This window comes from Mycteria americana, chromosome 3 (assembly GCF_035582795.1).
Source record: "Mycteria americana isolate JAX WOST 10 ecotype Jacksonville Zoo and Gardens chromosome 3, USCA_MyAme_1.0, whole genome shotgun sequence".
In the NCBI taxonomy this organism is placed as follows: Eukaryota; Metazoa; Chordata; class Aves; order Ciconiiformes; family Ciconiidae; genus Mycteria; species Mycteria americana.
Window position 1 is genome coordinate 52712971 of NC_134367.1, and position 26336 is coordinate 52739306.

Sequence of the window (26336 nt, forward strand, 5' to 3'; positions counted from 1 at the left end):
ATAATTTCTAATGAAAACTACAAAAATGAAAGATGCGTGCATGAAATTATTAGAAAAAAAAATAACTGAATAGACAGGCACAGTTCCACAAATAGTAAACATGGGAAAATACAACTAGAACAATTTGAAAAGTTACTACCTTACATATATAAAAAGTTCTTTAAATTGCTGTTAAAAAGGACATGTTCTGTCCAGATTTTGTGTAATACTTTTTAGTGTCTACACAAGACAAATTTTTAAAAAAATTAAATAGTATTAATTTACTACTAAATATTTAGGAGATAACAGTGCATTAAGGACTTTTTTTTCATATAGTAATACACATCGCTCCTGTCTGGCGACATTTTTAGAAGATTACGTATGGCCTTATGTACAATACATTTATTTAATCCTAAAACAATTCTTTGCTTAATGGTGTTAAAGTACCATTCCTGAAGATTATGAAGGGGAACTAAGCTTATTATGTTTATATAAAATATTATACATATTTGAACACTTCTAGCTTCCCGCCACCCCTCCCGCTAGGAATGCTCTTCCCTCCCCCTCCCCAGATACAGTGTCACAGATACAGTGCAGGACTCGCAGCTTTCCCTATATTTTTCCTTCATTGTGCAGTTTGTGCTACATAAACTTCACCAATGCGGACCAGGCTGCTCATCCCATTCATTCCCCACATGTCCGTTTCCTCTGAGCCACGATGGACAAAGCTGTGCCTGGTGGCCCGCTCTCCCAGCAGGCGACCAGGATGGAGAAGACAGCTCTGCCCGTGTCACCTGCCTCTCTCGGTACCGGTGTGAAACACTTTGGTGAGGGTGTAAAGGTTATGGGCAGAGACAGAGCTATGAGTACTAATGAAACTGCACAGGGAAAAAAAAACCCCATAAAAATGACGTGGTCCTGGCTTCCCACGACACACTGCATGATTCACTTCTGAAAGCGGAGCGTTTTTACCTCACGGGATGACCCCTGGAAAGCAAGGCTTCTTCCACTGTGACTGCCACCCACCCCGCCAACGCACGTCAAGTTCCCAAGAAAAGGCGAATTATTTCACCACCAGGAAGGAACTAGAAGAGTGTGCACAACCTACATTTTGCAGCAAACACTTTTGCTTTTATTCGCTCTCCTCCCAGTTGTGAGTTTGAAGGCAACGGAGGAAGTCAGCTCGGCTTCACGTGTGCACACAAAAGCTAGAGAGGAGCGGTGTGTGGTCGTCTACCAGACCTAACCAAGGCAGAAACGCCAGTTCAGCTTAGAGAGAGGTCGTGGCAGTCGTTCCAGAAGCTGGAAGCTCACTCAAAGCACCTTACATTGCTGTGAAGTTTCACGCCCTACATACAGATTAATCTACACCATGGTTTTGCCTTATTGGCACAAGAGCCCACCTTAATTAACTGTACAGTAACATGTCTCTCCACCACCTCCTGACATTATATGAATTTTGATGACCAGCTGCAGGTCACAGTAGGGAGAAGAAATGTTAGATAACTACAATGGAAAAGACAAAAAGATTTTGACAGAACAGAAGGGTGAAAAGAACAAGAGGGAACAAAAATTGCTCTGCCAAAGGTTAATTTCCAGAAATGTGACATTCAAGTCACAAAAATACAAAAGAAATGTTACTTTATGGCATTGGCCAAATATCTATTAGCTCAAAGGTACCTCATCCTAACATCATTAAGAGGTGAGACATTCCACTTACGGAAAGAATGTAACCCCAGACTCATTGAAATAAAATAAAGGAACAATTAAAATCTGTTCTTTCAAACAGGCTACTAGGGTATGTATAACATGTAGCATTTCAAGGGTTACACATTGAAAGTATCCTTTGGGAGATTATTTTTCCCAGAAATAATTTTTCCTTCAAATTGTTTCATTTCATTTTCACTACCTTCTTACCCATTTGATGATAAAACCAGGTTTTAGTTGCTTTTCCAGAGAAGCTGAGTGTTGTCAAAACCACATGATGGTAGATATTGCCAAAGCAAGCCAACTGCTCACAAAAGGTATGAAAACAACACGTGGTTGAGGAGGAAGGGGGCACTAAAGGTGATTGGGAGATCAAATCCAGTAGAAACATGTTATGTGTCTAGCTGTGATGAAAAGCATTCTCCTCAGAGCAAACAGATTTACTCATCTTGCTAGGTCTGATCACAACCTCAGTGTGAATGTGTAGGGGTATATACAATTTTTTTGTATGGACACAGGACAGAAGACAACACACTGCGGTATAAAAGCCTCTAACATTAACTGTTTACATATAAAATCTTCTCACTTCACCTCTTCTCTGGACACCAGTTGTAGAAGCTCGCTGATGTTACATTGCTAGTAGCTTTCTAAATGCATTTTTCCAGGTTTTCTGCAACAAGAGCCAGCCTTATTTCTGAAGGCTGAAGGAAAAATGAAGCTGTCCCAAATTATATGTTGTGTCTCTCCGAATAACTGTGGTTGCAGAAGTTGGACAATAATCCTCTGATTATGCTTCTGAACTCTTATTTACTGGGGATTTTACTGCCAGCGACCCATCTACTTACAGTCCTTAGGCACAATCAAAACATGTTTGCTCTAGGGAAAAAGAAACATTTCAGTGCAATCAAGCGCATCTGGTGTAACTAATCTGGGTTAATCACAGCAATGTGAGGGACACAGAATATGCATTATAAACATGAAAAAGGAACAATTTTCAACATGCTTTTCAAACTGCACAATAATTTCTCTTAATTATTAATTCTAACATAAAATGATTAAATGCATTTGTTTTCGCAAGTCTTAGTATTTCTGTCACCTTTATATTTAGAAAACTGGCTCAGGAATGTGAAAGAAAGCTAAATTTATAGAACTCTCACATACATTAATCAGTTGCTTAACAGAAAAACAAGCCCGTCATCCACATTCCTACTGAGACTTGAGGGCAGTAAATATATTTTCCTGACTATTTTGGTGTCCAGCCTGGGAAGACATTCCATTCTTCTGTTCCAACAGATCCTGAAAGCATCTCCTTTTTATGTGACTGTCCTGGTTTCATTTAAAATAATGCTTAATTTAAAACTAGTCAGAGCATGATCACTGTGATTTCAAGAATTCAATGTGAATGAGTTAAGAAATATCAGCAATCTTCTGTTTGGCGTTCAGTCCAGTAGCATGAAGCATATTTGTCGCTGCAGAGACTTGGGTGGGTTTTTTCTTTTTTCCTTTTTCTTTTTTTAATTTTATTTATTTTTTAAATTTTTTATTTTTAAGACCTCGCCTGAAAACTAGACTAATAAAAACAGAATAGTAAAATACTCTGGAACAGTAAAATTTTGCTGTTCTTGACATCCATGAGCAAAACAGTAATATCCTGTGAAAATAACATAGTGCTTTAAAAAGGTGCAATATACCTGTATAGCTAAACTGGTTTGCCTAGTATAAAACTAACTATATACAAGCTTGAAAGCCTGGGAGTTCAAGATTTTAAAACTTTAAAATCCCATCAAAGAGATTGAAAAGACAGATTTATGGCAATCACTACAGCATAAGGAAGGTGCACCAGGAATCCTTCAAAATTCCAAAGGTTAAAGAAGTTAAGTGCTGGGTTCAGATCAGAAGGGTTCATTAGAGTAACCACAATGGAGCACATGCAAGGGCAGGGAGGAAGGAAAACTTCACGAGAATCTCCGTTATGGCAATAAAGGGACGGGGGCGGGGTGGGGGGGAAGTCTTCAGTGAGTGAAGTTTTCCTTTTGTCATCGTGAATTTTAATTCTGCATCATAGTTTGTATTTTTGGTTCTTCTCATCGTTAATGAACTTCATATTGCTGGAGTCTTCTGGCTTTTAGTCCATTCCTTTCTGAGTGCAGTCTGTTAGCCCTCTCAGTACCTGTGAGACTGATGAGATTGGTGATACTGGGAGCTCTGCTGAGACGATGTGGAATAGCCCATTGTACTCTGGGACTGAGAAGATCCCTGAATGTTGCTTTGGTAACTCAGGCGTGAGCTGGAGTGCTGCAGGAAAAAAGAGTGGGATCAGGGGAATGAAAACCAGCCTGTTAGGACTATGCAGCTCAGGAAACTTTTAACTTCTCTGAAGCTCATTAAAATGTGACTGTTAGAGAAGCTGACTAAACAGTGTTACTGTTTAAGGTCCCATAAAACAAGTAATCAATCTGATCTGCAATCAGCCTTAACACAGCACACAAAATACACAAGGTCACTGGCAGACACCTAGAAGTACGGCAGGTACACACCCATTTTTTGAAGGAAAAATACACAGGATGCAAGAGAAAGCAGACTCCATTTCAAAATTCAGCTGTTTCTTAAACTTATGTCTATCATTATTCTAAGTGCTATTAATTCAAGAACAAACTGCTAAGGCCACAAACAGCCTTTTCGAGATGGGTAATACTAAATGTTACAGAGAAACAATTTATTCTGTTCCTGAGAAAAAGACAACCATGACCTAAGAGTTACTCAATTTATCTAAATGAAAAAATGTCCAGTAGGATAAAATAATATAATTTTAGGTGAGCCTTTCAACCTGCTGCCTTATCTACTGGAAGCAAGGACAACTACTTAAAGATGGGCATGTGTATGTGCAATAACCTAACATTCATCTTCCTGAATGTTTTTTTTTCCCCTCCAATGTTTGGGATGTTAGCTCAGTGGACCCCAATCTCAGCAAGCCAAATTCATGGATCATTTGCGACCTCCAGCCTGCTGAATTTGCCCTTTTATTACCATATTCATTCCCTGTCCAAAATTAATAAATCATGCAAGCTGCAAAATCACTTTGCATTAAAAGTACTGCTCAATGGATAGGATACTCTCTAGCAAAGCAAACCCTACCCCAATCCACAAGAAAGGAGAGTCTACAGAAAAACCCAAAACTATTTGCAGTCAGCAAACAGTTTGTTTCCAGCCAAGTTAAGTGTAGGGTCAGGCAGCCATTCAATAGAGTTCTGTTCACTGTCTAGTTGATGGTTCTACTTTGCTATGTGCAGGGGTCATCAGCAAGACTGTGGCCAACAGCAATTGTCTAGGAAAAGTGTTAAGAAGCTACATTCTGATTAAAAAATAGGATTATGAGTTACAGAAAGCCTCTGGAGAAGTTTGAGTTCTGAATGGAAATCCCATGGAGACAGTGGTTCTCTAAGAATACCACATCCTCCACAGACCGAGGATCTGCTCAGTGAAGGCAATACTCCAGTCAGCGGTCTCATCTAACCATTGGATCCCAAACAGGAGAACTGTGAAAGCCTCCTGATAACTTTTCAGCTGGATGATGAAGAGCAGGAACCTAAAGTTCAGGCAGCGTAAAACACTTCTGCCCTTTGTTTCTGTACATAGCTTTATACCTTTAACTTGATGTAAATTGTAAAACATACTAAACCCTAAAAATACCACATTACTTGTTTCTGTCTAATGTAGGAAGATGAAGGTTGGTTTCAAGGTAAAGCACAGTGAGGCTAAAGAGAGATTAACAGTCCAATCTTGCAGACCTCTGTATCTCAATATAATATCAATATAAAAAAAATAGTTGTACGGAGTAACTTCACTTGTTTGTAAGGGTCAGTTTGGGAGATAACAGCTCAGCACACTGGCTTTGGAAGAGATGTCTCCCAGCTGTTAATAATGTATGCTGTTAATAACCAGATTATGCTTGGCCTGCATGGTTAGATTACTAACAGAGTGTCTGAAACCTCAAATTTGTCTCAAAATTCTGAAAGTTTTTGCAACTTCTAACAGAAAAGAAAAATAATTGTGATAAATGCTATGACTTTATAGGAACTTGTTCTGGATGAAAAGCCTCAGCTCACCATGCTAGGCAAAACCACCCAAGGTCACATAAGGAATGCTCAGTAAAATTTAACAAGGAATTGGCACTGTCATTTGTGGAAGCAACACATATTGAGGTTGGCGAACTACAAAAAAATGTCAAGGGAGACTTTAGATCACAAGCTAAATGAAACTCAAAGGAAAAGGAATCTTCTTCCTACTTCTGAATAAGATATAATGGAGTAAAATTAATGCCATAAGACTACAAGAATGCATTAACTTGCCCATGCTTATTTTTGTTCCACAGAAGAGAATTTGTTTTTAACTAAGTCAGACTTGGACAAATTGCAGACATTCCTTTCTGGAACAGAAGACAGTCAGCTAGAATTTAAGGGCAGATAGCCAAACGCAAGTGTAAAAATGGATAATCAGACCATACAATTTAGCAAGTGACGCAAAGGAAACATAGAGATCATAATTTTGATGCCTGTGCTGTTAAAGTTTAGAAGGAAAGAGTCATAGGGGTAAAAAAAAATAATAATCTAACTATCTGAAAAAAATGATATTTAGACTGCTAGCAACTTGTAAGTGGGAAGTTTGCCAATCAGAGAGCTGTATAAGGATTCTATAATGGATATCATCAAATGCAGCACACCAGTCCTCAAAATACAGACCAAAACAGGCCAGCCATAAATACTGTGTAGTCAGACAGCCGTAGTGATCTGTCCAGACCTCAAGCCTGTCTGGAACTTTTCAAAAAAGAAACCTAGTTGTCTTTACCCTTAAATTGCCCTCAATGCCTTCATGATCATTTGTAATTAAAAGAGTAAAACAGAAATGGGAGAAAAATGTCTGGCACTGAGAATTCAATTGTCTGCGGAGAAGGTCTGGAGGGCTAAGTCAAGGCAACTCCAGAGCTGGGTTTTTTAAAAGCTACTTATTTTAAGTTTAAAGCAGCCTGAAAAGACCATTCTCCAAGGTGGGATCCTCTTGAAGGCTAGTAGCATACAGAATCCCTAACATCTTTCAAAATCTACCTTTAATATCTACCTTTTTCTTATTCTGCTTTACAACTCATTACTATCCCAGCAGGTATAAACTCACAAGTATTGAAGATCCTGGTAAGTTCAATGCTTTCTATATTTAGTGTAAGTCACTTTTTCAGTGGAAAATATACTACTAGTAAGCAAAGACAAGTATGCAAATCCAAAATAATTCAGTGATACTGCTTTTACTTATGAATGCTACTGTACTGGAAAACACGAAATCTATTCAACTTTGGTCACATTAGAAACAATGCGTGTCTTTGTGCCATACTTCAGAATGAATCATACTGATGAACCAAAACATCATTCCTGTGCTAACATGCATTTTTTCTTTAACATTAGAAGTAGACTTAGCAAGATACTAGAATAAACTACAGAACTGCTCCATACATATGACAGTATGAGGTAAAATGAAGCAGGAATCAAATGAGAGCGCCTGGTTCTAACTTTGCTTCTGCTTCTCAGGACCTTCTCAGATCTGCTTCTCACACAGGATTTAATATTGCCAAGAGCCGGGTATCCTGAACTTGATCTAACGCAGCATTTATGTGTATGAAATAGTTCCACTGGCTTCAGTAAGATTACTCTCAAACATAAAGTTCAGCATACATTTAAGTGCTTTCCTGGAGTGGACTAGTCCTCAACACTTTACAGGGTGCAGCAGAAATGACTTGTACTGGTATTCTATTGAAAATTACTAACCACAGAACAAAACCTTTTTACTTTAAACCTTTAAACCCACATTTTTATCTAATATATCATAGCACACCTGCTCAGATTACATGAGAAGTTCATTAAAACATGATCTGTTCTTGCAGTGGGGAAGGGGGAAAACGACATTTTGGCCCTACAGTATCAGACGCAGCAAAAATTCAAGAGGTACCTGATAATCTGAAGGCATGACAGGCCCGCCTGAGTTAGCGCCTGAAGGCCCTATGCGTGGTTTCTTGTTCGGAGGCACCTGGTTGAGGCTGGAGTCCTGGCTGTGCTGGAGTCCTGTGCCCGCGCCCCCTCCTCCCGCGCCAGCACCCCCGGCCGTCCCGTTGGTCTGGGTGCTGTTCTGCTGCTGCGGCTGCGGCTGCTGCGGCGCTGCCTGCGGCTGCTGCTGAGGTGCTGTTTGCTGCTGATGTTGGTTCTGCTGCTGTTGATTCTAGGGGAAGAAACGACACAACACGGTCACTTGCTCTGAACCAGTTTGCGAGCTTTATGGGGTTGCCAACCCCGGCGCCACTGTGCCTGTGGAGAAGGAGGCAGGCCCACCTGCTCGATGGGAAAACACAGCAAGGCTGCGTGTCGGGAGAAACGCGTCCTCGGTACACTCTTGCACACTTTGTGGGGGTATCCCATTTGCGGTTGTTTCGGCATTTTAACAAAGCAAGCTAGACTAAAAGTGGACGGACAGTCTAGTGCCTCCTATAGCTAGCCAAGCGCTCAGAGAGGAGAATGGAAGGAACCATTTATAAAGCAGTAATCGCCTAATGAACTGAATCAAAACCCCCAAAATTTCACTAGTGCTCAGTGGCAGACGTGGTGAACCACAGTAAATTATTCTAAGTGCTTCAACAGCCTTGTTCACTCCGATTCAAAACCACTTTTCAAACTTTCACAAATGACATGTTACAATAACCCAAAGGAAGTTGGCAGCATTACTGCCAGAAAGGTAAGCAAATTGAGACCAGAGAAATGATATAATTTCTTCCAGGTTGCGAGGAAATTCTGTGGCAGAACCAGAAACAGGTTTCATTACTGTTTTGCTCTCCTGTGCTTTTAAGGAATGGTATACTGGGAATACGGTCCAGCGTGGCGTGCTAGGCGTAGGGTCAGAGATCTTACTGAAATAGCAGAAAAGTGAAAATTGACCAGAGACAAATAGTTGAAGACAGAAGAGGAGGAAACAACTGAAGGAGGAATCTGGCAAGGGAAGGAGAAGACTAGCAAAGGAAGAGAAGCCAGACAATTAAGATGACACTGGGACCTAGCAGGTATAGAGACAAAGAGAAAAGTGCCATGAAAGGGAGGAAAAAAGTTAAGAAGGGGAACGCAAGAGCAAAAGACATTGTACTTTTCTGGCTTCAGAGGGCTACAGGCTAAAAAGAGTATTAGGGAACTGGAGGGAAGGTTAGAAAACAACAGAGTGCAACTCTGCCCTCCATGGTTAGACAGTTATAAGGAAAGACCACCCATTTGTCTGCTGTCGAGCACCAGGGATGACTCCTCCATCAGAGCACTAAAGCACCTAAGAGAATTGCAAATAAAAGCAATTTCGCTCCAAATGTGAGATATGTCACTTGTTTATCATGGAAAAAAACACAATTGTCATGGTTTGAATTAAAAAGCCTTACTACCCTCCCCCCAATATACTGTATGGAACATTTCAGGATAGTCTCTTTTTCCTAGAATATCTGCTTATATAATTATCAAAGCTTTAGTATGGCAGCCTTTTATAAAAACCTCACTTTATTAGTTTCTCAGAAATCATGACAACCAGTTGCCACTAGCAGAAAATTCTTGATGCCCCCAGTCACCAAAAGGCATTTAGTTACGTCAGATAAATGCCAGAAGAGATCTGTATCTATGCCATTCATCTCAACCGTCTCCCAAGATACATTAAGATGAAATTTGCAATGATGTATTCATTTAAGATTACAAAGAAGCCTTGCATCTTCAAGGACTTCTTTGTAATCTTCTTTGTAATCAAGGTGGCTTGTATTTCCATTTCACATTTAGCAAAACCAATAATGTATCCTCCTGCTTGTAGTCCTCAAATCCCATCTCAGTCAGATTCTGTTTCCCGGGAGATTTAAACTTCAATAATTTTAAAAGTTAATCAAGCTAGCTTGTAAAAAAAAAAAAAATTGTTAAGAAGCAATTTATCTTTTCATAGTGGTTTGAGCTTCACTTACACAACACCAATAACTAAGGTGATATTTGTGCTAGAATTCCGAAATTTGTGTTTTCATAGGGGTGTTTGGATGCAAGTGAGGTGGTTGCTACTGTGAGAGCTGAAAAAACTGCAATTTTGTTATGCGTAAACAAATATTGCAGGAACTCTCACAATTAAAGACAACAGTTTGTCGTAGGTCCCATGTTTCGCACTTTGTATATTAGCACAAAATTTACCTGACTAGTCTGAGCTTGCTCTTCTGTGCAGCTACTACTGCTGCTGCCTGGGTAGAGACTGAGATCTACTCTGTCAGACTCTGGCTGGGGTCTAGCTGCACCACCTTAGCGCACAAAAACAGCTTACGCCAGCCAAAGCATTGTCCTCGGGTCAGTCTAGTTCATCGTGGTTCCTAAATGAATAAACTTGTAAAAGGTCTACAGTTAGCAACATATTACCACGTGTCACCACCTCTCAGGCACAAATTACCAAAATGAAATTCTGGTCCTACCTAGAAACGAAGCCAGCAGAAACTTGCCTAACAGAATTTGAATGAGAAAAGAATCTTTTCACTTTGTTTTACAAATGCTCATTTTAGCTTTGCTGACTAATGATTAACCATGTCAAAGAATGGACGCTTATGTTAAAGGTTATTCAGTTCAGATGCACGTTCCAAATAAACAAACACAGAGAACTCCTCTAGGTTTCCAAAGGACTATACAGATATTTATGGTTTTAAAAACAAACCAGAAACTAACACTATTAAAAAAAAATCCCTTCACTTGCAACAACATCATAAAGAAACAAAACATAGCACAGATCCAACTTTCAGAATATCCTTTACCTTCACATTTTCTACACTGTGGGAACACATTCAATGAGTAATGTGTGACTTATATTACGTGAATGGTCTGAATAAAGTTTAATTTGGAGTGTACATAAATACGTGACTGTCCCCAACAATCTCAAAGACCATTTATATAATGGCTGTTTTGAATATAAACATGCCATTGTTTCCTCTCCCCAATACTCCCAGGAAAAAGACAGATATTTACTTTTAAATACACTGACTTAACAAAAGCCAGAGTAATTTTAATTCATAAGGTTTGTTCTTGTTTTTGAAGCTGAGAGAGTTGAAGCAAAGCTAGTAACTAAATTACAATCAAATCAGTATCATGACTTCCATCGTATTTTTGCTTAGGTGTCTGTTTTCACTTTTTGAAAAAACTATCCAAACACAAAAATCTAGGATGTTACCACTTGTTCACAGTACAGAAGAATCTACAATATCTGTTCTGAAAACAAAATTTGTTATCTGAAATGTATTGTGATAGGCGTACTTTTAAACTCTGCTCATTTCTCATGTTATGCAGAAAATCTGAAAACAGAAGATACACGTAGTCAAATGGTTTCTCAAAAAGATTAACACTCCTTCTCATGTAGTCCTCAGCTAATTACAGTTTAAGGCTGTTTTCTTCACATTTTGCTAGCTATACATTACTGTCGGTTTCTCACTGTACACTTTTAAGTGAAAATAACAAGCTTTTAAGTGAAAATAACATACATCATAGCACCATTGTCCAGCCTTCACAGCATGATGGGACAATCACTGTGGTCACGTAGCACAGCTGAGCTACATGCACAAAGCAGGACAGATTATGTTGAAAGCACACCAAAATTTACTATGCACACAAACAAGTTCTTGCCCATGTCTATGGGGCTATGGGAAAGAGAGTATTCAGAGCAGACTGTCGCTACCAGAACAGTTCATACTCCTCATTACTCCTTTGTCTGAGGGCCCTTAAAACATGATCAGGAAACTGTGTGCAGATGGATGTTCTGATGTAGTGCCAGAAGCAGGCTGCCACTATTTATTTGAGACCCTGACAGCCATCTACTTTCAAATGGCTGGATGTATGCCAGTCATACAATGGAAATGCCATTCTTTTCATGTGATCACAATGTATTTTCACCATGTGATGTAGGAGGAGGTAGCAAGGTCCTCTTGGAACGATGGCAGCTGAAAGCAGGCTACTGCTGACAGAACAACCCATCCAGCTCATTCCCTACAGGTCAGGGCAAACCATGCTAGTGATACCACCTGAGACACCCCAGAGTCATCTGATACTTTTAATCTGTCTGGGAAGCAGTTTTAAGAGAGCCTTGCCTGGAAAACACATTTTTGCTTAACTCTTCACATTTCACTAATTTTCATTTGGTAGCACCATGACTCTTTCTTATTGCATACTTAAAAAAAAAAAAAGAGAGTTTATTTTACCTTATCCCCTTTCTCTTCAGGTTCATCTTCATTGAGGAATTCTCTTTTGGGATATGGAATCTGACAGCCAGCAAATACACTGAAACACAGTAAACAGTAAACACTCCACAAATATGTACCTATGACATACATTTACTTAATGCTATATTTAAAAACAAGTGAATATAATACAATTTAATTTCTTGCATTTCATGAGTCCTGTTTCCATAAGTGAGTGGCACTGTGATCACCCAAGATAGCAGCAGATACCAGCAGCTAGGTGCTGATCATAATGGCAGATCTCTTTATTGTTGGCATCAGGCCATCGTTTAGAAATCATGGCATGGTTGAGCACGCCCAAATGCCAGAACGACCACTTGTTGATCCAGATGGCAAAATGAACAAACACAGTGTCAGAGGTTCCACAACACCTAGTTGGAACATGCAGGGTTCACTGAATAAAGGGCCTGATCCAAAGAGTATTAATGTCTTATGAGCCCGCCTTGGCTTACAGCAGACTTAAATATATTTGCCAATCACAACTGCAGAGTTACTTTCAATTAGCTTCTCAGGTGGTCTTTAGAGAAAAAGAGATAGCTTTTAAATTCATCATCTGGCTAATGGGATTTGGAACATTCCTTAATGTTTATGGCAGAGACTTTATCATAATGTTATTCTGTAATCCATGGGGAGCTATAGCTCTACACAGGATAGTATCAGATAAAGACTAAGTAGATAATTACTGGTAGATCTTGACCAATATCAGTTTCTTAGATTTCTGTGCCAGCATTCAGAATACAATCAACGTGACATGATTTTTTAAAGTGTGTAAACAGTTCCTAATCTAGGTGCTATGTGGTGTTTGGCTTATCCAAACAGAAAAAAAAAGAAAAAAATGCCCAACTAGTCTCAACTAGACTCCTTTTGCACTCCAGTGGCTGTTCCCACCTTGTAGTGTGCCCACTAGCTGAGGAAGCAGTGAAAGCAAAGGTGGAAGTCTCCCTGCATCCAGCTCCTATGGATCATAATGCTACAAACCACCACGCTTCTAAAAACTGGGAAGAGAAACTGGAAGAGGAAAGTCTGCCAGTAGGAACTGAATATATGATTTGAATTTTTCAACACAATAAAATATATAGAGATATAAAATCCATACTCTCAAGCCTTCTGAACAAGGGACCTGTGGGATTTTCGGCAGTCACTGATCTCTTCACTTTTCTCTCCTTGTACTACTACCCTGTGCAAGAGGGCATGGGAAGGGGCTGTAGGTCAGAACTGTCCTAGTCCTAGGAAGAGCCACAATGAAAGCAGGCAGTGGAGAACAGGGCTCTGTGAAGCTATGTAACGTAGAACAGAACAGGGCACAGATTAATTCTCTAAATATTGCAATAATATTGTCACACAAGCTTTGGTAGTACATTCAGAATTTCAACACTAGTGCAGTATTGGGTTATTGTCCACAACCACTCAGTTCTGACACCAGCAGATACAGACACTTCTGTACTACACTAATAGTTTCTACTGAGCATGCCTGAGCTACTACTTCTTGTGGATATAGGTAGATATCCATGAATTTCTCAGCTGTCATCTCATTTCAGGGATTAGCATTTAGCAGAAAGAAGACACCTCTGAAGAGCACAGAAGAGGGAATACGTACTCTGATGTAGGCAGAGGATCCTCTTGAAAGTAGGGGTCCTGCAAAGCCTGCTCTGAGGTAATTCTCTTTGTAGGGTCCATAGTAAGAAGCTTCTGAAGCTGCAAAGCATAACATTAAAAATAGCAAAAAGCTTATCAAACTATCATTTTTCAAACTATGACTTATATGTCTTGGATTGTTAAATTATTTGTGGCTTGTCCAGACAAGCCTAAGTTAGCATTGCTTGTTCAGTAAAGTTCCCATGCACTAGAATCCACATCCATCAAAGCGCTATGGCTGTGAAGCACTTCTCATGTAAGAAATACAGTTAGAGTGTATCAGGCAATATTAATTGTGAGGCTGAATCGCTGTGCTAAAGCGACACTAAATTCAGCTATTACAGGTTCATAAAGCATCATTGCTAAATAATGGTGTTTTGTTGTAGTACATGTACAGCTTTTATACTGTTCTGTACTGCTGACACAGTCAACAGGAAAAAAAAGGTGTCAGAAGAGACAACATGGCCAGGTGTCTCCATATCACTTTAGGGACAGAAACAATAAATCTTCATCTCTCGTACTGGCGACATTCCACAGTCAGAGCACTCTGCCACTCACACAGCTCCCAGTCCCACTCTAATTAGTACTGAAATGAGAAAGAGGAGGAGTAGACCCTTCCTAGTAACCTTTCTTCCTTGCTAGGAGGAAAGCAATAATAAATTTATTAGCTAGAATGCTGTTGACTGCAGCAGGCTATAAAAGAGGATTAAAATAGATTAGTAGTATAAAATATGAGTTATAGGAATAACATACCATTTCTAGTTATTTATTTATCACATTCTGATAAACTCACAGTAGGAAATTTGGGTGCTCATCATACAGCATCCTGCTCTCACACAATATTCTCTTAATTCAAGCCAACAGTGAAAATAAAACTCCTTCTGTAAAGTGCATCTTAACTCAAACTCTATCTTCCAGGCCTCCAACAAAAATTCCCTGGATATTCAGCAAAAGAATGTGACTTTGGCATGGGTGTTCAGGGCTTTTTGTTCCAATAAATCAAAAATCTGTTGTATAATTCTGTATTCTACATATATGGTACAGGAAACAGCCTCAGTAAAAGCACTCATCCTGATCAAGAAAGATGATTCCCTGTATTTCCTTTCTCAATAGTTGTAGTTAACCCTACTTTGAAGATGAGGTCTTATAAAATTTTCTGTACTTTTGCACTTCCTTCCCACCTCTCCTTATTCCATACTTTATGTGCCACGGACCCCAACAGACTGACAACACAACGAAGAGCCATTTGGACTGTCTCTCCACCTATCAGTTCACTTGCAACCAGCTCCTGAATTGATTCCTGCTGCTTGTCCAGAAATACACCTCAAGATGGCCCTGCATTGCACACACCTGGAGAGTTTGCACGGCACACTTACTGTGTCTTGTGTTGTCAGATAACCCTTAACCATACGTTTCCTGTGTATCTTAACAAACTCAACCTCTAGTGTGCTGTTGGCTCTCTACATAGTGACCTCACATGATACATTGAATACAGACAACAGTTTTGGTATTCAGCATCCTTCTTTCAAATCACCACCTCTCCCTACGTGTAAAATTTTTGTTAGTTTTAGTGGCTTGCGACACCATTACAGGTGATGCACATTTCGTCTTCCCAGTTCCTCCACAGTGACTGCAAGGACAAACACTCATGTTCTGTATAAAGCAACTCCTGGTCTTCGGTACCAGATGTGGTCATTGACAGAAGAGTACAGGACATCAGCTGCTGCCCCGGACTCCTTCCTCAGAACTGGTTGCTACAGTACTACTCAAGAGAAAGTTCCTCCAGCTTTCTGCCATACAGCATCCTCATCACAAGCTGCCTCCAGACATGACCTGTATTCTTTGTTATTCAAAGATAAGGCCACAGCAGCTGATCTAAAGATATCTTGGACCTTTTAATGATCTGCATATTCCCTTAGTAATCCCTCTCCACCTCAGAGGATATATTCAGTTTGCCCATTCCACACACAACATCACTCCAAGTGAGATATCCCGCCTATCAGTGATGCTACTGTGAATCAACTTCCTTTGACAAAGTCTGGTTTTCTGTAGCTTCTGTTGCTCCTAGGGAAATGACTAAAAAAAATGGCTGGACACAATTTGCTTTCAGGGTAGCAGCTGCTAACACAATATAGAAAGCCTGTGAGCCTGGACTTCATCAACAGTCTCATACTTCTCAGCGGCTCTCAAGATTGCTCACTGTCAGGCTCTACTGGCCTGACACGACAGCTATAAATACTATGCTTGTAACTTTTCCAGGACAGCAAGAACAGATGCCTCTTCCTGGATGGAAAACATTCTGCCCTTCATGTAGATATTAACATTCAATGTCAATCAGCAGAGTGGCACAATATCCTCCTCTTTGCCAAGAGTCCCTTGCTATCCTGCACTGGTCTACTTCATGCCATATTTTCTCTATGCGCCACACTTTCTGTACTCATTAGCACAAAGTCTTGACCCATGAAGGTTACAAAGTAGATGTCTTCAGAGGTCACCTTGCAAGATGGAGGTTACCTCAAAAAAATAACATAACTACCTTGGATATGAACAAGGAGTTTTAAGGAGTCTGCTTCCTCCAAGCTCATTAGCAGACACATTTCTAATCTCTTGATTCGGGAGAGCAATGCACACCTTTCCTTCAAGATCTGCTGGTTTTTAGGATCTTTCACAAGGCAGGTACTGAGCCTCTTTGCTGTAGCATGGCTGTGGCAATTTAGGGATATGGACCTCCTCAGCGCAGCAACGAGGTATCAAGAAGGCTGCCATGCTCCTGGGCATTCTTATGCAGAGCTCTGGGAGACTGACCTATTTGAGACCAGCCTCCATCTCTGTGGTTGATCACTAAACCACCCTTATTCATTCCTGATTACGAACAGTGAGAAAAATTTGATTAAGAGAACCAACCTTGCTAAGCAAACTGTCTTCCTCATGATGTTCAGAAAGAACCCTTAGACTTTTGGATATCTCAGTTCTCATTCTCACAATTATATAGGGGAATACATAGGTAGACACCTATGTATTTGTTCAGTCACCTTGTAATAACCTTGTCTCACTACTTCTCCATCATTAAAAGTTCCTTTATAAAAATATCTATAATATGCCACGATGGTTAGTTTCGTGTTCTTTAAAGATGTGGCTAATATTTCCCCCTGGAAAAGTAGCCTACCCACCCAAGATGACCCTCAATTTTGTGTTCATAGCTTTGATGAATTAACCATATAAGCTGACAGCAACCCATTTGCTTCTTTGCCTTTCCACCAGGGTTTCCGGTGGCTTCCACCTTTAGTAGGAAAACGGGGGGAAATTTAGGTGCTAACTAATGATGTCTCTTACAATTGTTGTCTTTTCAGTTAGACTCTTCCTCCAGATCATTCCAATGTGTGCCCAGTAAATCAAGTTTAACAATTTTATTTATTTTTTCTTGAAGTCTCACACTTATGTGAATGCTTCCCTTCCACCCACTTGGGACCAACCTATTCTGTTCCACAGTTATTGATGTCATCATCCGGCAGCTACGAACAAGTCAAAGAGCAAATCTTTGCCAAGACCTAGAGAGAAGACTGCTATGCCGAATCTGTTACTAGTGATGAAAACAGACCACTAGAACTCAAACTGCACTAGCAGCCTCGTTACAGAGACTCCCTGTTCACAGCATGAGCAAAGTCACTTTGAACTTCATTCCTAAATTTAGACAGCACCAAGTCATCACAGAGGCATCCAGAAATGATTCTGTATTAGACAGAGCAACACTGAATTCACCTACAATGAATGACTCAAGTAGGTAACCAGTAAGTACATGTTTAGGGATATTGTTTGGAATCACCCACAGAACAAAGGTAGACTATTATCAGAAGGAAGAAAAAGAAAAAAAAATTACTACAGGAAATAATTAAATTTCTCCTTTCCTCTTCCCTTTCTTCACAAAACTCTTTAGCTCTTGGGAGCTCTTTAGCTCTCTGAAACAACATGGAATCAAGGGACATAATACTCACTATCCTATTTGAACAGCAGACCTAAGGGTAAGGCTGGGTATATGAGTGCCTTGCAGATCTTTATTAGATAAGACCTTCAGATGTTCAATACCAAGCACACCCTTAGCATGAACGTTTATGAAGAAAACATATCTCAAAAATGGCCAGTTAGTGATAAATAGCTTTCTTTAACATTAGTGTTCATTAGAATGAGATAGAAGAACAGACACAGATATTACCATTAGAAATGCATTTCATTCCTATCACCACAGTGATTTTTAAATTGTACCTACCAAAAGAAAAACTTTGCTGTCAGGCTTGACTTTGTGTTTCTCCATGTATTTTATGAGGCTACTATTGGCATATCTGAAAAATACAGTTAAATAAAGACATTTCTGAAATAATACAGCATTAAGAATATGGAACTGTACCAAGTGATCATGAAAACATTTACCAGCCCTTGATAGGTAAACTATAAAAAGAACTGCTATCAGAAAACATGTCAGATATTTATCCAGCAGTTGCACACATAAAGTGTGCTTTTCACTAACAGGAATACTATCAACTGTGTACAGATTATTTCCATGGAACATGCAACTTTTATAGTGTATGGATAAGCTGTTGACATGGGCATGACAGAGAAACTCAACTTGAAGTTTATACTCTAGTTTTCTAAAGCAACTCTGCCACAGAAAGCGTACAGCAGTTTGTAATAGCTTAGCACTGTTGTTTCCAGTTGCAACTTGGCAGAGCAGTTAGTTTACCATTCTGTCTCCCTGACCCCAACCTGCAGCAAACCATACAGTCCTTATAGTTCCCAAGCCCAAAAATGTCCCAAATATGTATGGCCTGTGCCTCACTTTTAATCTGCAAATCCAGAGGTTATCTATAGCCATTTTCAAAAGAAAGAAGCTTCATGCACAGATAAGCTTCATATCTTGTCTAAAGCCAGCACAATGAATCCACGGCAGAGCTGGAAACAGAATCCAAAACTCCTGAATCCATGTCCTCTGCCTTAGAACAGAGTCTGTGTTGCTCCTTACACCCTCTGATCTATCACCACCACTTGACTAATTTAGCCAAAGCACCAGGAAACACTAAAAGTGGAAAATTCTCAGATCCCAGATAGGCTTTGCATCACAACCTTTTGAACATGTTACCTTCCACAGAAATTTCTGTCCACTACTTCACTGTCTCCACGTATCTGCTGGTCAAAAGGACCAGGGAGGTGCTTCCCTATTCTTTCTCACACAAAATGCATGAAGTTATCTTGAACAGCTAATACAAGTGGTTTAAGCAAGCTTATTTGTCTGTGCCTGCTGTAGATTAAACGGCACTTACAACAACCCCTTCTAGAGAAATGAGGAGGCCACTCAGCTGATGCTTTTAACAAGCAGCTGAGGGAGAGAACACCATTCAAGCAGAACAGCTAATTCAAACAGGACAGCTGCCACAGCATTAGAACCCAAATACTGCAAAATGCCCTCCCCAAAAAGTCAGAGGTTAGGAGCCAGTTTCTGCCTATCTGCTACGTTCACTGAACTGTTGTTGCATTATCATCACTTACGTTGTTCTCCTAAAATCCTTCTGAAGAGTTGGATATTCTGGCATCTTCCTTATGTCTTCCCAATCTTTATCTTTGGTGGGGGGGAAAAAAGGAGAAGCATTTACAATTCTGAAAGTGTAGGCTAAGTAATACACAAGAAGTAATAACTACAGTAGTAGTTTGACTTTCTGTTTGTTGGCCAGTGCTATTGTTCCATAATTATCAGCATTTCCAAATCCATCAAAGTGACAGCTTCTTCGTACCTATACAACTAGTCATTTCCTTTAGAAGAAAAAAAAACAACTCAGTAGCATTACGTCTGACGCTTTAATGAAAATAAATTACCTGCAGGGAATCCCATTACACTGAAAATGCGATCTAGCTGATCGTGATGAAAAGGATTACTTGTTTTGATGTCCTCCTGACGACAGTGAAATATAGGTTCCGAAGTCAATAGTTCAGCAAATATGCAGCCAATTGCCCAGATATCTAAGAAAGATGGAGGATAATTCATGCAAATTTACTGTACCTTCATCACTCTGGGTTTTGTTTCTGCACAATTTCTCAACACCTGTATAACCACAGTAAGATAAAATGCCTCACAGTATAATTACACACAGTACTTTAAAAATGATGCATTAATATAATATATAAAAAAGGGTAAAATCTGGAGATGTACTTTTTTTCAGTCAAAATTGGAGTCTCCAAATTCTGTTTCAAGTTGTACACTGGCAGTCCAACACTTAACATATTCACAGTTATGGCAGAAACCTACACAATATTTGCTGACGACATTGCTTAAAGGGCATTCAACTGACCATCAAAACCAAACTATAAATCCCCCATAAAGATACACTGGAAATAAATATACTATAAATAAAAGTTCTATCACATATTTCAAAACAATTCCAAACAGATAATTGATAACCAAATAAATACCAAGAAGGAAAAGACTAATGACTCATATATTTAGCCAAATAGTGCAAGCTAGTTAAAATGGAGAAACAAGATCCTAATTTTAATCAAGAGTAAAAGAGTGATTATCAAACTTAAAAAAAAATCCTACTTGACAATTGACTCCCACTGGAACAATACTGGAACTGTCTCATCTACATCTCATGTACATACAGAAAACAACAGCATGAGGTACTGATGTTTTAATGAAGGAAAATAACGACCTCTATTTCATAAATTTCTCATTAATATGCTTTTCAAAAGTAAATCTATTGTGGACAAGAACATTAGTTTCATTTACAGGAGAAGAAATTTCTAGATTACATGTACTCATTCTAGTTACTACTATCACCACCCACCTTAGTGTTCCGTATGACCTGAATGCTTTATTATGCATCTTAAAATGCAAGCGTGAATTTGTCAGTGAGAAGACAAATATGTGTCTGGGATATAACTCTGGAAAAAGATGTTGAGATCAGATGAATAATAAGCATAGATAGCTGAATACAAGAGTGTGGAGACTTGCTTAGTAGCTGAGATTAAACTAGATGACCCTGGGAAAATCAAATTTAATAACATAAATATAGAAACAATTTACCCTTCATTTCTAGGTCTAAGAGATAAAAAAAATAACCTAACTGGAGTCTGGTTTATTAGATTCAGACTAAAGAGAACACCAAGAGAAGTCTCTTGTTTGTTGCAACTAATCTGAGACTCAAAACCCCACCTGCTGTCAATGGTGGTCTTTGGCCCATGCCGCCTGGGAGACACATGGTCTCCTGAAGAAAGAAAAAAGCACTGCTCTCTCTGTCAGGAATGAAAAAAGAGCCATCACACTCTTTGCCGAAACAGGTCAGATCCATTTCCATCATGTTACAGGTGTGGAGCTTGGGGTGTGCCAATTTATAAGCCTTTCTCCCTACTTCCTTTACAGAAAAGTCTGATAACATTTCATTCAGAGTTTACGGTTTTGACAGGGTATAACTTGCTTTGTGCATTACATCACTTTCTCGGGGTTTTATCTTCCTTTGATTTTCTTATTAGCCTTATCTGCATGAAAACAAGATCTTTAGCTCTGGAGATTTTGTCTGCTCGAGCAGCTAATGCAGCATATTAATCACAATTCCTGCCTGGGTAGTAGGCATAAATTATCTACTCCAGAATAGAAATTACTTATTATCTGAAGAATAGCATCTTCATTTAACAGTATCTATTCACTCATTTTCATTCTACATAGCAAGTCCTTTTGGAGATGGTTTTTCTAGAGGCTAAAGGAGTTGCAGCCTTCTTGGTTTTCACGGCTTTCTGCAATGCTCACTGTCCATCACATAGTGAGGGAGAGGCTAGGCCACTGCTCATTATTCTATTCATTACTGCTCTATCCAGCCAGACCTTTTCCTTTGAAAGAAAAAAAAAAAATCTAGTATTCTTGTTGACAGCAAAGCTGAACTGGGAAACCTCCCTGGTGTGACACAGCAAACTCCAAAACTCTGTTCCTCCTTCATCAGCTGGACTCCGCGAGAGCAGAGCCACTGCGGCAACGCATTCCCACTTCCTGACTCTGCGATTAACACAGAGAGAACATTTTAAACCCTTTGAGAATTCAGAAAGACAGACATTGTACCAACTGGAAGTTACATCTGAATAAACACTGGTAACTCCCAAGCTGGTGGTGTATTTTCTATGGGATGGCATTACTGGACAAGTCAAGCATGAGAATACTTTAGCTCTGATCAGTCATTATAGTCTCTAGTAGTTCATAGTGCTGGGGTTCAACCCTTTAGGTCTCTTGCCAGATACTCTTCAGCTTCAAAGAACTAATATAACCTAACCCAAAATACTTAGTACGGAAAACCTGAAGCTTTAATTTCCATAAGTGAAGATTAAACAGCTGGAAAAGGCCTTATAGCCATGCAGCTCAAGCAGGTCAGGGTCTTCCCTTCGTGAATCTAACTTTTATGTAACCTGATCTCAAACACACCCTTGGTACATATTGAAACCATTCTCACAGTTAATGATTTTCTGCCAAGTTTGGCTAGTCCCTTTTTTTTTTTTTAATAACATTCATAATTTACAGTAATTATTTACCACATGTGGCATTCTTCTAGCAGGAATGCCTCATTAAATTCTGGCAAGTTTAAAAGCTTCATCAATACAAGCAGTCCTAATAGGTATTTATCTCCTACATTGTTCATATTAGTCAACCAAATACAAACTTCAGCTCTAACTATGGAAAAATGTGTCAATAATTAGCAATTTCCCTATCCAGTGCCATTTCATATGTTTTCAGTTTGTGGTCCCTAAATAAAGATTAATGATTATTACATCTATTCCAAATCTATTCCAAATAAGAAGCACTACCCCTCAGAAGTGGGCATTCACAGGGGCAAAGCTTAAAACACGTAAGCAGTATTTTTCAGCTACAGTGCATTATTAATCTAGTGCACATCTGCCTCTAGCACAAGAGGAACGTCTTATAATGCTGTGTAACAATTTCATTATAAGTAAAATTTCTGTTTAAAAGCAACCCCCCAAAATAAGAGGCAAACTACAGACAGTATCCATTTTAACTTGTTATGAACCAGAACCACTGAAAACAGGCCCCTATAGGTCCTACAAGGTTGCACTAGATACTAAATGTTTTCCCATCTGATGTCCCGGGAAGATCCTAATAAATATACCAGAGTAATACAATCATTCCTATAAGGATGGATCTGTTACCTAGACTTTCCTCTACTATCATAAGGTTTCAGGAACGATCTGTGGTAAAAGGTTTTTACTGTTTGGTTTTTTGGATGGGTTGGTTTTTTTTGGTTTTTTTTTTTTTTTCTTTGCCCTCCAAGACTTCCAGACTCCCCACCTTCCCCAAGTTTACGCTGAACCTGAATGCAAGCCAGTTTTGCAGGGTAGGAGGTGAAGGCCTTTGTAGCATACTCCTTTCCCTAGACTCCTCACCAAACAGCTTGCTCAGGTCCCTTTCAAACCTATTCGCCACTGAAACATCCTTCCACTGTAACAATATTTCTCAAGTACTATGTAATAATTTTATAAAAAGAAAAAATAGCCTTTTAAAGATGGTCACTTGTGCTGGGTAAACAGACTTTCCATATATATACACCTGGATGCACAGATTATTAGAATATGTGTATGGCTGCTCGTGTCCCAGTTTTAAAACCCGCAACTCTAATAGCTTTATAGGTCAGCTACTAAAGCTGAGAAAATCCTGTGTGTCCTACTCTATTTTAGTGCTGTAGCCAAGGAGCAAGTACAAAAGGATGCTGCCATAGCTGTTTTAATGATAGGGCTGATTAAGCAGACAAATGCTCATGTATTCTTTCCTTTCTATGGCACAATAATCTCATTTCTGTATTTGTTCCAACATTTTGGAAACATTCTTTAAGAATATTATGACAATAAGACCATTTATTGAGCAATAGCCTTGATTCTCAAAATGAAACATCTTTTCCCATGCATATTAACTACAATGTTTCACTGAAGACAGGACAGAGTCCAAGACAAAATACTTTACGCTTCTTAACTATATCCAAAAAAAGAAATACATAAACAAGCTCTTAGCCTCATATAATTCTTTAATAAAATTATGTTAAGGAAAGTAAATTAAGAATGGGAAAACATCTATTTAGCTGCAATCGATCTGTGGAATTCATCATTAGTGAGTTTGGTCTAGCAGCTTTCAACCAACCTGCTTTTTTTTGGTTTGGTTGAACACAAAGTCTAGACTCTAGGACACATCTGAATGCTGGTAAAGGAAGCAAACAGTGGACGGATGCCAGAATACAGCTTCTCTACGTCCACCAAGAGCTAACACAACAACCAGGGTAACCAAAAGCTAGTTAGCACAGCCTTAGCCCAAACAAGGCAATCCAGGTCACCTATAAAGAGCTACAATGTCTATGTAAGAGTCACCAAATCTTTCAAATGATAGAATTGTAGAATCGTCTAGGTTGGAAAAGACCTTTATGATCATTGAGTCCAACCGTTAACCTAGCACTACAAAGTCCACCACTACACCATGTCCCTAAGCACCACATCTACACGTCTTTTAAATACCTCCAGGGATGGTGACTCCACCACTTCCCTGGGCAGCCTGTTCCAATGCTGGACAACCCTTTCAGTGAAGAAAGTTTTCCTAATATCCAATCTAAACGTCCCCTGGTGCAAATCAAGGCAAGGACAACAAATAAGCCAACATACTTAAAACCTGAAAGGTGGATGCACAAGCAAACATGTGTCTAATTCTTTTTCAAATAAATATCAATAGGTCTAATGAAAAGGTATAACCTCTTTATAAGAAAATCTTGCCTCTCTCATGCTGAGCAGAGCAGCAGATTATAAACTTACCTGGAATCTTTACACACAGTGACCTAGGAACACAGAGATACTATAGTAAAAGAGTTTATTAATTTTTCCACTGGATTTAAATACCTAGAAATTAGATTTAAAATAATAATACACCTTTAAAGGGGAATTTCTCATTTCTTTGATCCAATAAGGTGACTAGAACATACCTGTTGCTATCACACACAGACAAAAGGGAAAGGTCTTCCCTTTGGTACATAAAGGTCCCAATTTTTATATGCTTCATTTAAACTTTAGTCAGCAAAACAGAAGGTCAAGGAAGAAGTGATTACTAGCCTTTTAAATTTGACACTTGCTATGAAGAACTGAGGATGGGGTCAAACATTTACATGTGACAGGTTTTTCAAGGGGAAGCAAAAAACGGTGTCAGTGGGCTAAGGGTCAGAATTTGCTGTCCCTCATTGGTAAGTTAGGCAATGTTTACCGATCTTTAACAAACAGCATCTCAACAGAACTTGACTGAAGAACAGAAGTTTAGAAGAACAGAACAACGATGAATGTTTTGCAGACAGAAAAAATACCTCTCGGTAATCTGAAGGATGCTCACAGCCAGCCAAATGCACATCTAAGAGCAATGTTTTATTTCAAGAGCACATAATCTCCTGTGCCATGATGTAGAGTCAAGATAACTCAAAACTTTTAAAAGGCAAAACCATATTAATTCAAATCAGTCATGAAATTTATTGTCCTCACACTTTTTTTACCTGTATGCCTCCATCCTAGCCTTTTAAACTAAGCTGCCCTTTTCTCATGTTTGTACTAAGAATTTAATTAATTTCAATTACTACGCCTTAAAAGTTTTGAAGCATCTTGACTGAAATTCTGAGTTCACAGAAATCAACTGTATTTTTGTCCATGGCTTTAGTGGGCCAGGATTTCTTCATTCTCTCTAAACAGTTATTTCAGCCTGTCAAAATATTTATTTCCCCACTTAAATTTCTGTTCCTCAGTATATCAGCATTAAATGAAGATCCTGGATCATATGATTTCAGACTTCCGCTGTGCATTAGACACACGATCTAGCTTGCAACATTACACTTAAATTACTGTGGTAAGCTTGACAACACAGGTACAATTGATTTAATATGGGGAATGGCAATAGGACCAGAAGCCCTACGTAGTCCTCTCATGCAGCAAAAATATGACTGCAAACAAAGAAACCCTGTTAAAGAACTTAAATCTTTGATTTACAGAACTTCACATCCAAAAATTTGGAAATTCCGTGTTTATGGTTCTACATGCAACCTTGCATTTTCCTTGTACAGCCTATGTGCTGAAGAACACAGGAATCTTCAAGGTGGGGAAAACACAGTCTTAACAATTGTACCATAGAGCATGAGGATTAAACTTTTACCAACTCGAGAATTAAACTCGGAATTAAACTTTTACCAACATGGTACCACTTCTGTAAGGATTTTCAGTGCCTGTCTTCCCAAATACTCCCCCCCAGCCCCCCAAATCCTGTAATACCACATTTTCATCAGCAATTCTTTAACTCTTCAGTTGTGTCTCCAAGACTACTACTGTATAAACTACAGATTAACTACATTAGCCAGCAGTAGAGCAGGCTAACATCCCTGAGAGACAGAATAAAGTAATGGTTGCATGAATGCAGAATAGAGTGATGGTTCCGTCTTCTTTCTTCTCTTCTCTCAGTTCTTCTTCCAGAAACTGGGGTGGGCTCCAGCCTCAGGTGACGTCACTTCAGGGCAGGGAATTAGGTCACTGGGACAAGCGCTCAGTTCTGGCAAGGAAAGTGTGTTACAGCCTCCTTTTCTCCCTAATCCTAAACCTTCAGATGCGTCAGAGATGGCAGAGGGTATTACTTTTATGCCAACTGCAGTATCTCCAAGAT

General features: G+C 39.3%; 1 protein-coding gene across 1 annotated transcript in view; it reads right to left on the bottom strand.

Annotated features, from left to right (window-relative positions):
* Window positions 1–351: 351 nt before the first annotated feature.
* CDK19 (cyclin dependent kinase 19) overlaps window positions 352–26336 on the bottom strand; it is a 130548-nt gene continuing 104563 nt past the window's right edge. Inside the window, exons 7-13 of the mRNA XM_075498559.1 lie at window positions 19493–19636; window positions 19169–19238; window positions 17895–17967; window positions 13593–13690; window positions 11957–12035; window positions 7681–7947; window positions 352–3981 (exon numbers count right to left, since the gene is read on the bottom strand). Of these exons, the coding sequence (XP_075354674.1) occupies window positions 3850–3981; window positions 7681–7947; window positions 11957–12035; window positions 13593–13690; window positions 17895–17967; window positions 19169–19238; window positions 19493–19636 (863 nt within the window). The 3' untranslated portion in view covers window positions 352–3849. The remainder of the gene's footprint in view (window positions 3982–7680; window positions 7948–11956; window positions 12036–13592; window positions 13691–17894; window positions 17968–19168; window positions 19239–19492; window positions 19637–26336) is intronic.